General features: G+C 59.9%; 2 protein-coding genes across 6 annotated transcripts in view; one reads left to right on the top strand and one right to left on the bottom strand.

Moving 5' to 3' along the window:
• Nucleotides 1–2487: 2487 nt before the first annotated feature.
• On the top strand, nt 2488–7538 carry FUZ (fuzzy planar cell polarity protein). 4 transcript variants are annotated; one of them, XM_042918306.1, is made up of 11 exons: nt 2488–2785; nt 3407–3528; nt 3781–3865; nt 3980–4048; nt 4247–4351; nt 5145–5342; nt 5471–5566; nt 5878–5984; nt 6062–6126; nt 6206–6280; nt 7217–7537. In XM_042918306.1, exons 2-11 carry the CDS (start codon nt 3446–3448, stop codon nt 7441–7443), a joined length of 1110 nt encoding a protein of 369 aa, XP_042774240.1. In that variant the 5' UTR covers nt 2488–2785; nt 3407–3445; the 3' UTR covers nt 7444–7537. The 4 variants fall into 4 exon arrangements, with proteins under 4 accessions (XP_042774240.1, XP_042774238.1, XP_042774241.1 ...); XM_042918304.1 differs by lacking the exon at nt 2488–2785 and adding an exon at nt 2858–3140 and having other exon boundaries at nt 7217–7538; XM_042918307.1 differs by lacking the exon at nt 2488–2785 and adding an exon at nt 2858–2985.
• A 61-nt stretch (nt 7539–7599) lies between these two features.
• The window catches only part of AP2A1 (adaptor related protein complex 2 subunit alpha 1), a 30193-nt gene continuing 23093 nt past the window's right edge, over nt 7600–14699 (bottom strand). The window contains exons 8-24 of one of the 2 annotated variants that reach the window (XM_042918301.1): nt 14083–14233; nt 13596–13764; nt 13352–13489; nt 13005–13187; nt 12428–12525; nt 11974–12205; nt 11699–11866; nt 11441–11604; nt 11065–11130; nt 10662–10718; nt 10469–10551; nt 10247–10336; nt 8970–9093; nt 8754–8870; nt 8564–8633; nt 8231–8365; nt 7600–7918 (exon numbers count right to left, since the gene is read on the bottom strand). In XM_042918301.1, coding sequence (XP_042774235.1) covers nt 7841–7918; nt 8231–8365; nt 8564–8633; nt 8754–8870; nt 8970–9093; nt 10247–10336; nt 10469–10551; nt 10662–10718; nt 11065–11130; nt 11441–11604; nt 11699–11866; nt 11974–12205; nt 12428–12525; nt 13005–13187; nt 13352–13489; nt 13596–13764; nt 14083–14233 — 2123 coding nt within the window. In that variant the 3' untranslated portion in view covers nt 7600–7840. The remainder of the gene's footprint in view (nt 7919–8230; nt 8366–8563; nt 8634–8753; nt 8871–8969; nt 9094–10246; nt 10337–10468; nt 10552–10661; nt 10719–11064; nt 11131–11440; nt 11605–11698; nt 11867–11973; nt 12206–12427; nt 12526–13004; nt 13188–13351; nt 13490–13595; nt 13765–14082; nt 14234–14699) is intronic. The other variant, XM_042918303.1, reaches the window with a different exon arrangement.

Here is a 14699-nt window from a genome sequence, read left to right on the forward strand (position 1 = left end):
ACCCCTAAAAGGCATGGGTTCAGAGAACCTCTGAGTTGCATCCCTGTGTTGGGGGAATAATACACCCCAATCTCCATAGAGACAGAATCTCCTGTACTCAGGACCCTCTGGGTTTCATCCAGGTACTTCTTCATCTGGCTGTTCATTGCTATCCTTTATAATACATTTTACAATAAATCAGTAATACTAAGTAAAGTGTTGCCCTGGGCTCTGTGAGTCATTGTAGCAAATGATCAAACCTGAGGAGATGGAACCCCCAATTTGTAGCCAGTTCAGACAGAAGTATGGATAACCTGTGGACCCACTACTTGCATTGGTAGTTCTGTTTGTGTGTTTGTTTGTTGAGAGAGAGAGAGAGAGAGAGAGAGAGAGAGAATCTTAAGCAGTCTCCATGACCAGAGCACAACTCCAGGCTGACCTCAGATCATGACCATGAGATCATGACCTGAGCTGAAATCTAGAGTGGGACGCTTGACTGACTGAGCCGCTCGGGCGCTCCACAATTGATGTCCGAAGTGGGGGCAGACTCATGGGACTGAGCCCTTGACCTTTGGGGTCTGCACTGACTCCAGGTGGTTAGAGTCAGAACTGAATTGACTTGTAAGACACCCAGTTGGTATCCACAGGGCACTGGAGAATTGCCTGGTGTGGAAAACCCACACATTTGGTGTCAGAAGTGTGAGGAAACCGTTTTCCAGTAGGCTGTACTTCAGGAAGGAGGCAAATTTTAAATAATGTTGAAAGGATAGTTTGAGGGGCAAGAAGGAAACAGGAGGGCAGATGAGTTATCAACACTTATGTAATTACAAAGAAACATTGCCTGGGGGCACCTGGGTGGCTCAGTCGATTAAGCATCCAAGGTTAAGCATCCAACAGATGCGTCTGACTTTGGCTCCGGTCCTGATCTTGAGGTCCATGGGTTTGAGCCCCCACGTCGAGCTCTGTGCTGACAGCTCAGAGCTTGCTTTGGATTCTGTGTCTCCCTCTCTCTCTGCCCCCCCCCCACTCGTGATCTGTCTCTTAAAAATAAATAAATGTTAAAAAAAAACATTAAACAGCAACAACAACAAAGCCAAATAATCATTGTCTGCATAAACTAAGAAAAATATTCAATGAAGACAAAAAAAGTCACAATTACAATTCTGGAAACAGTTGGTTAGTCTGGAGGGAGTTTAACAGAAGTAAGTGTTATATGCTTTTTGTATTATTTGAGAGAATGTTTAAGATCTTATTTAACTTTTTGCTAAACTAAATGTGTATGGCAAAATTTCAAGGGTAACCAAAAAAAAAAAAAAAAAAAAAAAAAGAGAGTTAGAGTGTATAAATCTGAAACCAGAAAAGAGAGGGAAAAAAAGTATTGAGGAAACAAACAAAAAAAGAATCCAGAAAAAGATAAGAAAGGAGGAATAAAAGCATTAAAAAAGCAGGACAATAAGAAATATTAAAATAAGATTGTAGAAATAAATCAGAAGTCATAATAAATATGGATGGATTGGGGCGCCTGGATGGTTCAGTCGGTTGAGCATCTGACTTCGTCTCAGGTCATGATTCTGAGGGTTCACGAGTTCAAGCCCGGCATCGGGCTCTGTGCTGACAGCTTGGGGTCTGGAGCCTTCTTTGGATTCTGTGTCTCCCTCTCTCTCTGCCCCTCCCCCACTCAAGCTCTGCCTCTCTCTCTCAAAAATAAATAAACATTAAAAATTTTTAAAAATAAATATGGACTGAAGAAAATTCATAGAACGGCAGGGAGAAACTGATATTTTACTTCATTTATTATTTTATGTATGTTTATTCCTCTAGAAGTTTGATGTAATTTAGTGTGAGAATAAACCTCTTAATATATTTCGTATCAGCTACTAAACATCAAATCCAGAATGCAGGCAAAACAGGTTTTCAGGAAACAAATGTTTTTTAACATTACTATATATTTTGCAAATACATTTGGGCGCATGCAGGCCACTGTTCTTACAAAGCAAAAAAGTTCTAGTTGATTAAATTCATAACTAAATGAAATTCTACTTTATCAGTTTACTTTAAACACACAGAAGAAAGAAACGGATGTATGTCAATACAGGATTGGCTAAATCGATCTGCTTACATCCATAATGTTGATTATCAAAAGACATTTATACAAAAACGGCGTATTTATGCGGTCTGAGGAGAAAAAAAAGTTTGAAGGCAACATTAGCACAGTGATCATATTTGTCAACAATGGGTGAATATTTTGTGTTAAATGTCAACCTTTTATCTCGGGAAAGTGGGGGGTATTTTCACGTTCGGCGTGCTACACCAGCGTGTATAAATTTATTAGAAAAATAAGGTTATTTTTGTGATTCTGGAAAATAAAGGATTTCGTCTTTCTTTTTCCAACAACAAAAACAACCTTCTCCTTTGGTGGTTACTAGGCAACGTTCGCCGGACCAAACCATCCGTGAGGGGGAAGGGGGAGATGGTATTTTTCTCGGCTTTGCTCGAGATTCGTCATGCGGCCATCTTTGAGTGGGGCACAGTTCTATACAGTCTTAGCCTGGAAATTAGACGCAACGCGGGGTTGCTAGGCAACGCCCCGGCACCGTCACCATCTTTGAGTCGGGCACAGCTGTTTATCACTTTAGAATGTAAAACATCCTAGCCTACCTGACGCTTGCTAGACAACGCCTGGGCGCCGTCACTACCTTCAAGCCGGGCTCTTCATTCTCTTCTCTAAATAAATGGAGTCAGCCGAACTATTTCAGGGAGAAACTACGAAGCACTGCAAGCCCCAGAGGCGCCATCTTTGTTAGGGGTATGTGACTTCCGGCGGGGGCGGAAGAGAACCTAACGGGGCTTGGGGGAGGTGCTGGAATAGAGACTGAGGGTGGGTTTGAGTTGGATGGAGAAGGCGGGAATTTACCTCTCTGCCAATCAGCTCCCCATCTCGCCCTCTGGTGGCTTCGGATGGCCGACCGGCCTGCCGACTTGGCGTGACTATGGGCATGTTCCAAGGTGGTCACTGACTGCCCCCACGAGGGGACCGGAGGGGGTTCCAAATGGGCGAGGAGGGGACGGAGGGCACCGTGCATCTGCTCTGCCTCGCGGCCTCCAGCGGAGTCCCCTTGTTCTGCAGAAGCAGCCGCGGCGGCGCCCCGGCCCGCCAGCAGGTGGGGCCCTGGACGCCTGGATCTCCAAAAAAGAAGGGGGCTGGGCACGTGGACTCTGGGTCGGCAAGGGAGTAGGGTCTGGAGAAGTTTCAGAGTTGAGTTTAGTTAGAGGGCCACGAGTGTAATGAATGGACCAATAATCCTGGTTCCCAGAAGAGGAGGGGCCAGGGGATCCAGAAAGAGGAGGGGGCTGGGGCCCCGGACACTTGGGTCCCAAGGTGGAGGGGTTTGGGGGCTCCCGTCTAATGTCCCCAACTTTTCCCCAGCTCCCGTTCTCGGTCATCGGCTCTCTCAATGGAGTACACATGTTTGGGCAGAATCTCGAGGTGCAGCTGAGCTCTGCAAGGACCGAGGACACGACCGTGGTGTGGAAAAACTTCCATGACAGGTCTCCACGTGGTAGCTTGGGGGCAGGCACAGGGCCCGGATGATAGCCCCTGTCGAAGATGGCCTCCACGGCCGGCTGTTTACTTGGCTGTGGAATCTTTGACAAGCCAGTTACCTTCTCTGATCCCTGGGTTTCTCTGTACAAGAAGCGGGTTGTGCTGGCTGGCAGAAGATGTAGCCGGCAGAAGATCGAGTCACTGCCCTGTTTCTGAGGCCTGGACTCATTCTCGCTTCTTGGCCCCCTTTCTCACAGCATCACGCTCATTGTTCTGTCATCTGAGGAGGGCACCTCGGAGCTGAGGCTGGAGAGACTACTCCAGATGGTGTTTGGGGCCATGGTGAGACTCCCTAGCCCTCTTCCCCAAACCCAGGAACCTGAGTTCTCAGCATCCTCCTCCCTCACACCAGGAGTCCAGATCCCCAGCCCCTCCTCTCTTATTTGCTTCTTCCAGGTTCTTCTTGTGGGGCTTGAAGAACTGACCAATATCCGCAACGTAGAGAGGCTGAAGAAGGAGTTGAGGGTGAGGCTTCGGGACGTGAGGATGGAAGTTAGCTTGCCCCGTCGCTGATATTTGGGAACTACAGTTCCCAGCAGCCTCTGCGGCGGCCTGGTCATCTGACCCCAGAGCTAGGCTCCGCGGGGCTAGTTTTCTGAAGGGGAGGCGGCAGATGTGGGGGCCATCCGGGTCCTTAAGCCCCTTCCTTCTCCCCTCTGCTAGGCCAGTTACCGCCTCGTTGACAGTTTCCTGGGGGACTCTGAGCGCATCGGGGACCTGACCCAGTGTGTGGACTGTGTGGTTCCTCCAGAGGTGTCTCTCCTGCAGGTACTGAGGATGCCTGGGAACCCTTGAACCTGTCACTGTGGCCCTGGCTTAGTCCTGATCCTCTTACCCCCGGGCCTTTGCCTCAACCTCTTCCCATCCTCTGGGCCAACCCCAACCCCCCACTTGGCCCCAGAAGGGTCTTTCTACACCCAGGGCTGACCCCGCCCCTCCCCAGCTCACAGCCCTCCGGTGGCTTTCATCGCCCCCAGGACCAGCTTCCACGCCCTCAGCCTGGTGTTTGAGGACCTGTGGGATCTGAAACCCACCAACGAGCTCACCCCGACCTCTGCTAACTCCACAGTCCGCCTTCGCCCAGCAGCCTCGTGGCTCCCACGAATCCCAACAGCTTCCCAACTTCCTTGCTTTGGCACATGCTGGTCCTTTTGCCAGTGGATCTCTATCTATCCTTCCTTAACTACGGCTCTTGTTGAGTCACCTGGCATGGCCGCCTCCCAGCAGAGGGACTCTGGGCAGGCAGACTGACCTCTCTGAGCTGGAGTAGGCTGTCGATTGCGCCTACTCGGCACGTAGTAGGATTCAATAAGCCGCCACTGGGCTGTTGTAACCGGTAGCTTAAGTAGCACGTTGTCAGGCCAGGGAGCAGGCACGTTACCTGTTTAATCTCACTTTACAATGTGACTTGGGGATGGTACCTGCATGCGAAGGGGAAGGAACCCAGGCCCCGGGAGGGTGAGGCAGGCGAGCATGCCAGTTTCTTCACACCCCTGGCCCACCTGGGAAAATCGTCGCTGCCCCTGCTTGTGTCCCCTGACTCCTGACTCGCCTTATCCAGGAAGCCCTCTCTGGGTTCACTGAGGCAGCAGGCACGGCCTTTGGCAGCCTGGTCGTGTCGGGCCGGGTGGTCGCAGCAACAGAGAGCTGGTGGCGGCTGGGGACGCCGGAGGCCGTGCTGCTCCCCTGGCTGGTGGGGTCCTTGCCGCCTCAGGCCGCTCGCGACTACCCGGTGTACCTGCCACACGGGAGTCCCACGGTGAGTTGCGGGGGCTCTGCGCCTGCGGTGGGCGAGCTAGAAGGGACGAAGGGGCCGAGACGTGAGGGGGCGGGGCTTCGGTGGGGAGGGGCGGGGCTCCGGCCGGCCCATCCCGCGCCCCGCTTCAGGTCCCGCACCGGCTTCTGACCCTGACGCTGCTGCCGGGCTTGGAGCTGTGTCTGCTCTGCGGGCCGCGCCCTCCCCTCAGCCAGCTGGATCCACAGGTGAATCCGGGCGTGTCCCCGCTTTTCCCCCGTTACACCCTCTGCCGCGGGCCCCTGTCCCCCCTCACCACCTCGCCCGGCCGGCGCTCTCTCCGCACTGGACCCGCTCTCCGTCAGCCCCGCCCCTCCTGTAGGCCCCGCCTCCTGTGGGCTGCGTTCCAATCGCCTTCACGCCAGCCCCGTCCCTCTTTCGCTCTCATCCCCTCCTTGGTCCCCTCTGTCCTCCGCCCTCGTGGGCCCCTCCTCTCTTCCCTGCCCACGCCCCCTCCCCTAGTGCCCGCCCCTGATCTCGCCCACCGGCCCTGCCTCAGCTTCTGGACCGCTGGTGGCAGCCAGTGCTAGACCCGCTGCGGACCTGCGTGCCGCTGGGACCCCGAGCGCTGCCCGCTGGCTTCCCCCTGCACGTGGACGTCCTCGGGTAGGGTTTGGTCGGGCGCGTGGGTTGGGGGGCCCTCATCCCCTCTTCCCCGGCCCGTGACACCCCCTTTCTCGCAGGCTGCTGCTCCTCCACCTGGAACTGAAACGTTGCCTCTTCACCGTGGAGCCCTCTGGGGATCAAGGTGACTGGCGAGGGCGGGGCTAGGAGGGGCGTGGGCCGTGGAGGAACTCTCGGTCACCTGGTCTCTCTTCCCCCTCCAGAGCCTTCTCCTGAGCAGCGCAGGCGCCTCCTCCGCTCCTTCTACTCGTTGGTCACCGCCACGCACTTCCCACCAGGTCAGCGGCCGAAAGTGCCTGCTTCGCACGCTTCGGGGACAGCGAGTCTCAGATCACAGCGGGGAGGACGGGGCATCCACACTGATGGGGAGGGACAGGGAGGTCCCAGCCTCCAGACTGCAGAATCTACTGGGCAATCCTGGTAGTTAACACTGACACTGAATCTCTTGCCGAGGGCTCATGTACGTAATGATTCACTTCATCCTCATAGGTGAGGGATATCGCCTGTTATATCCTCATTTCCATAGTACAGATGAGGAAACAGAGGCTCAGCTGATAAGCAGCAGAGAGCCGGCGTTCACACAGAGGCAGCCTGGTTCCCATACCCACACGCACCACTGAATCGCTCAAAGTACAGGCTTTGTCAGCAGTTTTTGCCCCACCCCCACCCCCGCCGGGGGTGGGGGGCATCCCGCGGAGCCTGGATTAGGAAGGGAAAGTTGTCTTGCAACCCACGAGGCCCTACAGAGACAAAGGAAGGGACCTAGGATGATTCTACAACCCCAGTGAAGATCCCGATGAATGTAGCAAGATGGTAAAGGGCTCTACTTGGGAGGGACAGAGGACTGTCCCTCCCCGCCCCCCCCACTTCCCACGTGTCAAGTGGAGCGGGGTCCTTGGTAGGGTTAGAAGGGAGCCCCATGCCTGGTACCGGGTAGGGGTGACCTGTGTGTCTGTGGTCTGTATTGCTAAGCGGCTTGTCCCGGGCTGCACACAGTATCCCCAGGGAAGAGGGGGCGTCGGCTGGCTGGGAAGAAGGGGGGGGGCGGTGAACTCCATGGCCGTCTTCAGTCAGCGGACAGCCGGCTGGAGCCATGAGGCCCCCACCCATCAGGAGTCGAATTTAGGCCCGGGATGTGGCGTCGCTCCTGCGGGTTGGCGTTCTAGTTGCCCAGGCCCCACTGGTCACCTTGGCCCTTCCTGTCCTTCCTCCAGAGCCGGGGACACCAGAGGACAAGGTGGAGGATGCAGCCCAGAGGGCCCAGGTGCCAAGAGCCTGCTACCTGGTGTCTGGGCCCGAGGAGCCAGGCACAGGATGGCGGCTGGTGGCCCTGCAGTTGGGGCCACGGCGGTTGCTGCTGCTGGTGTCCGCCCAGAGCCCCACCCATGGGCTGCGGAGCTTGGCCACCCACACTCTCCACGCGCTCACCCCGCTCCTCTGACCCCTCGGCCTGAGCCATGAACACGGACACTGCTGTTAGCGTCTCTCTGTTTATTCGCTCACAATAATACACAGCCCCTGGACGGGGAGGGGGCGGGAGGGGCTACGATGGGGTGGGGTGGGAGGGGAGGAGGCGCCCGCTTCCCTGGCCCCTCTCCCCTCTGTGCTTAGGGGGGAAAGGGAGGGAGGGGGCTCCCCCTTGCCCCCCAGAATGTAAACAGCAGCAGATGAACAAAAATAAAAATACAAAAGGCCGGAGGAAGGTCCCAGGCATCCCCCCACCCCTGGGGTCTTCCCTGTCACCAATGGAGGTCCCCTCCCTGCCCCATCCACCAAAGCTGCCTCAGTCCTAGGGGCTGCCCGGCGCCGGCCACATCCCCGGGGGCAGAGTCCAGGGCTCAGAACTGCTGGGCCAGCAGCTCACACAGGTGACGGGAGACGGGTTCCTTGCTCGTGCGCAGGGTCAGCCGGTACATCTGGGCGGGGGACATGATGGCGTGGACTCAGGGAGGAGGCAGAGGGGTCGGAGAGCCCGGGAGAGGAGGATATAAGGGAGACGAGAGAAAAGGGGCAAAGGGACCAGAAAGGTGACCGAAGGGACGAGAGGCAGGAATGGAAGCGACACAGGAGGTAGAGGGTGAAAGGTCAAAAGCCAGAACCAGAAGGGGGGAGATGCGGAGAGGTGAAAATCAGGAGGGAAGGGGAGAGGAAGACAGCGCATAGAGAACACAGGGACACAGAGAACGTACAACCAGGCAGGGGGTGACGCCTCCCAGACCACCACTCACCTGAGCCTGGGCATTGGGCTCCAGCCGGAGCAGACAGCCCACCTGCAGGGCTTTCGTTTGGATGATTCCAGCCCCCACGAAGTTCTCGGGGTTCGGGTCCACATTGTCCAGGAGAGCAGAGCCAAACCCCAAGAGCTGGGGCGAGAGAAGGGGAGCCATCAGAGGGTGCCGATCCGGCAGCAACCAGGCCGTAGTGAGCCAGTTCCCCAAAACCCTTGCCAGTGGGAACCGGCCCCGCTTTACAGAGGGGAAAACAGAGGCACAGAAAAATGGGCACGGTTCCCCAGATCCGAATTAGGGGCCCCTCTCCTGTCTTGCTCAGTGGTCACTCACTTTTGCCTTAGTGACTTCCGCATCCATGGGGTGGTTGGCTTTGAAGATTTTCTGAGCCTCCTGTTGGGGGCTGGGGATGGGGGGGGGGGGAAAGGAAGTTCAAGTCAGGTCAGTTCAAAGTCAAGTCAGGTCAAGTCAAGGCCCCACCCCCTCCCCAGATGTGGCTGTGGCTCCGCCCCCCGCTGCTCACAGGCTCAGCTGCTTCCAGCGCTGGAAGAAGTCCTGGGCCGCCATCTCCGTGGGCTGGAAGAACTTGTTGATGGTCACGGGGAGCTTCAGGGTGAGGGACTGGGGGGCGCCCCCGTACCTAGAGGGAGGGGTGGCAAGGAGGGCTCCATCAGGCCCCGCCCCCATCCAGGAGACCGTGCCCGCTGGCTCGGCAGTGCCCCGCCAGACTCAGACTCACCGGAAGCGCACGGATAGGAGCGGGGGCGTCAGGAAGTCCCGCAGACACTCGATGTTGAGCACCTGCTGCACCTGCGCCCCGCCGTCCACCTGCGCGGCCACGCGCTTGGTCTGCACCGCCAGCTGTGCCCGCCTGTGGTCAAGGAAGCCGGAAAGAGGCGGCGGCCCCGGCGGTCGTGGCCATGAACCCTTGATGGTCCTGAACTCTCCCCGCGGCCCCAGCCCGCAGGCCTCTGAGGAGCTGGTCCCGCCATCCCGGACTCCTCCCACAAGGCCCCAAGTCCCTCCTAAGTGAGACCTCCGACCACCGCCTGGGTGCCTACTCTGGCTTTCTACCATGGGCTCAGCGACCTCCGTTATGGCATGTCGCACCCCACCGGGCTGGAAGCCCTTCCGGGGCTGTGATGGCTGACCTGAGTTTGAATCCTGGATCTTACCACCTCGGTGACTATGGGCAAGCAACTTTACCTCCTAAGCCTCATCTGCAAAATGGACAGTGTCCTCAGCATTCAATGAGATAATCCAGGACAAGCACTTATCAGTGTGTCTGGCACATGGTAGGTGCACGAAAAACCGGCAGCGTTACCACGTCTCCCTTCAAGTTGGCAAGGATGGGGTCTTACGCGTCTCTCGCCCTTCCCCCTCCCCCCCCCCCCCCCCAACATGCCCAGCACAGAGCTGAGCCTACGGGAGTTCTCTGGAAACATCCATGCATGAGGCAACGGACTGAAAAGGTCCTCATAGCTTTGGGGTCTAACCCCTGTAGTTTCACGGGCGTGCAAACCACTATCAGAGAAAGGAGAGGGGACTGACCCTTTCCTTTATGCCAGCCACCCTTCCAGAGTTTTCCAACGACACCGATCTTCAAAACAACACTATGAGAAGGGGACGGGAAGGCTCACAGAGGCAAAGTGACGGGCTCAGGTGACACAAGAGGGCTCTGGTCAGCATCGAGACCCCCAGGCCTGGCTCTTGGGCGCAGGAGGTACTGGAATCATGGGTGCGGAGCTCCTTGGAGGACGAGGTCAAAGAGGCCTGACAGAGACAAGCTGAGGCATACCTACCCCATCGCTTCCCTGTCTGCAGGCTGTCCTGGGGAGAAGAGGCCCGCCCCGGCATCACAGACACTAAGCCTCAAAGTCACCAGGTGCTTAGGCTTTCAAGTAAGACGACCGAACAGGGCTCTGGACCTGGGTCCATGTGCTTCCCAGTGGCCAGGAAGGCAGGCCTGGAGGGGCCAGGCTCAGGGGAGGGGGCGGGGCCGGGCCGGAAGGATATGAGTCTGGAGGTCGCCGGGGTGGACGACAGTGGGCGAGAAGTTCTGGAACTGCACAGATGTCTTGTTGCCATAGAACAGATACATGCGGCCTGCGCAGGGTGGGGAGGGGCAGGGTTCCAGCTGAGGTCCTTCAGCCTCCTCTCCAGGTACCACCCAAGCCCAGGGGTCACCGAAACCCCATCCCCACAGCCCACCCACCCCGCCCCCAGCACCAGACACACCCAAGTTCTGCCGGAACTCGGACTTGACTCCAATCTGCAGCAGCTGGTTCTCAAACAGGACCCCATTGTTCTTGCACACGAACCTGGGTGGGGTGGCGGGCAGCTCAGGAGGCCAGGAGTGCCTGTCGACGAGGCCCTTCCCCGTGCTCCCCACCTGTCCCCACTCCCCTCCCTGAGCCCTCCCCTGACTCACTTATTCAGCAGCTCATCCGCTTCTGGGATGGGCGGGCCGATGTCCTCAGGACCTGGGCTGCAAGGCGGAGAAAGCAGTGAGATGGGAAGAGGCTGGGGGGCTGGAGGAGAAGACCCAGAGCTAGAGGTGGGAGACAGGAGCCCCCAAAAGGACAGAACCCCAGAATCCACATGACGAGATTCCCCCCAAAGGACCCCAGAATCAGACTGGTGACTGTCTCTCATGGGAACAGGACACTGGTGTGTGCCCCCACCCCTGCCCCCGTATCAGAGGACCCCGGCTTTCACTCCCCTCCAAATCCCGGCCTCTGCGGCTCGTCAGGAACCCCTTGATAAGGGCTCGAAGTCCCCTATTCCTCCCGGGGGCCGCAAATCTGCCCCCCAACCCTGAGGCCGCCCCTTACTCAGCAGCTGGAGCTGGGTCAGCCAGCAAAGCCATGGGGCTCTCGGGGGCAGGCGGCTCCAGCTCGCTGGGCCATCCAATCCCAGAGCAGACAAGAGAAGACAGGCGTGGCAGGCAGCCAATCCCAGAGAGGCAGCGGAGGGCCGGAGACAGAGAGAGGAGGGAAAAGAGAGAAGGAAAAGCAGGCTGAGACACGGCTACGGGGAAGGACGACACAGTGTGGCCAGGGTCAGCCAAGAGTACAGAGTGGCCAGAGGGAGAGAGGAGGCCCGGGGAAGTGGCAGCCAGGGCGACAGAGGCACAGGGACAGGGAGGGAGGAGGGGGCTGTGAGGGGGCAGAAGGAAAAGGGGCGGCCCGGGGCCCAGGCAGGTAGTACCTGAGGAAGGCCTCCTCGGGCGTGGGCCCCAGGCCGGGCTGGGCAGCCGGGCCGTCGGAGAAGACGTCCACCAGGAGGTTCCCCGCACCCGAGGTCGCTGGGGGTGCGGCTGGGGGAGGGGCTGCCCGCAGCCCCAGGAGGTCGGCGGAGGGCGAGGGCGTTGACTGCAGGGAAGGTGCAGGCGGAGGTGAGAAGGGGCAGTGCCCGGCAGGCCCCGCCCCGCCCCCCGCCCCCCCCCCCTTTGGCCGAGGGACTCACCACAGTGCTAGGGGTGGGCTCCACGCCCCCGTTGACGTCATTGCTGCTGGGGTCCCTCCTGCCATCATCCAGGGCGCTGCCGGCCCCGGGGCCCTTCTTGCGTTTCAGCTTGGCCAGGATGGACGACTCGCGCTCGGGGAAGGGCGGCATCTCCTCCAGCACCGTGGCCTGTGGGGCGGGAGGGCGAGGGCGGGTCAGGGACGGCTCGGTGGCGGGGGAGAGGGCGGCCAAGGCTCAGGGGTGCGGGAGGGGCGCGCGGGGGCCGGCGCTCTGACCAGGACGTCCGTGCTGGCCACCGAGCTGAGCGTGAGGTACTCGACGGCGCGCTGCTGCAGCTCCACGTCAGCGTTGCGCAGCTGGGAGCCCGCCCGCAGCACGCCCTGGATGGTGGCCTTGGTCTCCGGGAAGAGGTTGATGAACTTGATGTAGGTGGACAGCAGCAGGGCCCGCGTGGCCACGCTGCACAGGTGGAACTTGGAGTGCAGCAGAGAGAACTGCACCGGGGGGCTGCGGGGAGCGGGGCGCGTCAGCGGGTGCGCCCCTCCCCGCCCGGGGCCCTGCTGCCCCCCCCCCCCCCCCCCCCCGCGCGGAGGCCACGCCGGCGGCGGCCATCACGAGACACCCCGTCCCAGAGGCTCCCGGGAGCCCCGTCGCCACCGACCCTGAGACTCTTTGGGTCCCCCGAGCCCCGGACTGCTCGAAGTGCCGGGTGCTCACCCCTCCTCTCACCTGGAGCGGGGGTCCCCAGCAATCAGATTCCCGAACTCCCCGAGGATGTAGCCGCCGACCTTCACCATGTTCTCGTGGCAGGCCGGGGCCTGGAGCGCCTGCAAAGGCAGGGACAGGGCGGGTGACGACAGCGACGAGCAGGCACCCAGACTCAGGGTTGCTTGGGGCGCCGGACTCCCGTGAACCTGTGGAACTCTCACCCTGCTATGATGTGTGTGTATGTGCGGGGGTGGGGGTGTAATAGGAAAACTGGGGCACAGACCGGTCACGTGACTGCCCCCCCCCCACCCCCCCCCCCCACCCCGGTGGTATCTCGGACGGCATGCGTCCCGCCTTTCTCGGGGCCGAGGGAGTGGGAACCGGCCAGGACCCGGAGGTCAGTGACCACACACACGCCGGGTGGCCCGCACACGACACCCCGCCGACCCCCACACTGGCCCCCGGGACCCGCGGAGGCCCAGGCACTGCTCTGAGGAGGACGAAGCCGGATGGCGGCCCGGGCTGGCCGGTCCCTCGGCCCCGGCTGTCCTGCCTCTGCCTCGGCGTCGCGCGGTGCGGGTGAGGTGGGGGTGCCGACCTCGAAGACGGTCTTGGCCGCGTAGCCCTGGACGTCGTCGCGGTTGGTGACGATCTGCAGCACGCGGTACCACACCTCCTCACTCACGTAGTCGCCCGCGATGCGGATGAGGTTGAGGATGGTGTCCACGTACCAGCTGTAGTCTACCGCGTACTTCTCCGCCAGGATGGCCACCTTCAGGACCTGCCGGCCAGGGAGGGAGGGAGGCCGGGTGAGGGTGCGCGCGCGCGCGCGCCCCCGCGGGGCAAAGTGTGGAATGACCGCACCCGGGCTGGAGACCCCAGGACTCCCGAACCTCAGCCCCCGCCTCCGTGGGATCCGGGCGCCCAGCTCCTCCCCGGACTTACGATCTCTTCGCGGATGGCGTAGTCGGCCGTCTCCAGGTACCGAAGCATCTCCGACACGATCTGCTTGGCGTTGCTCCGGTCGCACATGGCGTAGAGGAGGTCGGCCGCCCGCTGTCGCACGCTGACGTCCCGCTCCGTCTGAGGGAGGAGAGCAGGCGGGGCATGGTCCAGGCTCCGCGCCGGCCTCCGAGCCCCGCGCCTCTCCCCGGGAGCAGAGACCCAGGCCAGCTCCGACGTGTGGTACCTTGAGGGCATTGATGACCGTGTCGATGTGGGTCTTGACCGCCTCGTGGGAGAACTCGGAGCTGGCCAGCGTGCACATGCTCTCCAGGGCCAGGTAGCGGAGGTTGGTCTCCCGGTGCTGCAGGAACTGGCCCAGCTGGTTGCAGGCTCGCACCAGGAGGTTGGGCTCACTGCCAGCGAGAGCGCAACAGAGACGGGGGAGGTGGGGGCACATGAGAGGCCAGGAGGACCCGGGCCCAGCCGACCCATCCCACATCACCCTCAGGACCTGGATCTTAACTCTCGCCCTCCACCCCCGTCACGGCCCCTCTGGTGATGCAGACATCTGGGCGTTGGGCCCACATGCAGAGACTCGGGAATTCTGCTCTCCAGGAGGGGATCCCGCACCAATCTGGATGGCTTCATCGTCCTCTTACATAGAAGTCCCGACCCCCAGACCCGTCCTCCTGGGACGCAGGGGTCTAGGGCCCCAGCCCCCAGGCAGGCACCTGTCGTAGTGGATGATGAGGCTAATGGTCTCGAAGAGGATGGCGTTCTTGGCGTTGGAGTGCTGGACCTTCTTGGACTTGGGCGGCTCCTGGGCCTTGTTGAGCACGGTCTCCAGACACTCCACCAGCCGTCCCTTCACGGCAGCATCCTCTGGGGAAACGGAGGGCATGTCCCGGGCTGAGCTGTCGGCTCAGCAGGGGCCACCCCACGGCGCTCATCTTCCACTGGAAGTGTGGGCCCTGCAGCCGTGGCCTGGGGTCTCTGCTCCCTCGAGCTCATCCTTGGTCTCCAGGTGACCGGGGGGCAGGGGGTGTGTGTGGCAGCAAGGCAGCAGAAGACACGACTCCAGACCCGGGCTCTTGTCCTGCTCTGTGCTGACACCCACCCCGGTGAGCCTCAGTTTCCCCTGCTGCAGCACCGACACCCTTCAGGCTTCTCACAGAACAAAGAAGTCTCCAGAAACCATCCTGGGAGACACCGTGAAACCTGGGTCTCCCCAAGGAGCGGTCTGAGCACCTGAGACAGGCAGACGCCGACCGGAAGTTCATGCAAACACCAATAACTGCCATTCTGTGGAATGCGAGGCCGCACCACGTGGATAGAACAGCCATCAAGG

Source organism: Panthera leo, chromosome E2, assembly GCF_018350215.1.
Source record: "Panthera leo isolate Ple1 chromosome E2, P.leo_Ple1_pat1.1, whole genome shotgun sequence".
Taxonomy (NCBI): domain Eukaryota; kingdom Metazoa; phylum Chordata; class Mammalia; order Carnivora; family Felidae; genus Panthera; species Panthera leo.

What these genes read in the sequence shown, in the direction of transcription:
- FUZ (XM_042918304.1), top strand. Translation starts at nt 3,030, where the DNA reads ATGGGCGAGGAGGGGACGGAGGGCACCGTGCATCTGCTCTGCCTCGCG. An exon ending in TCAGCCAGCTGGATCCACAG is followed by an intron (nt 5,567 to 5,877) that starts GTGAATCCGGGC and finishes GCCCTGCCTCAG; the next exon opens with CTTCTGGACCGCTGGTGGCA. An exon ending in GGAGCCCTCTGGGGATCAAG is followed by an intron (nt 6,127 to 6,205) that starts GTGACTGGCGAG and finishes TTCCCCCTCCAG; the next exon opens with AGCCTTCTCCTGAGCAGCGC.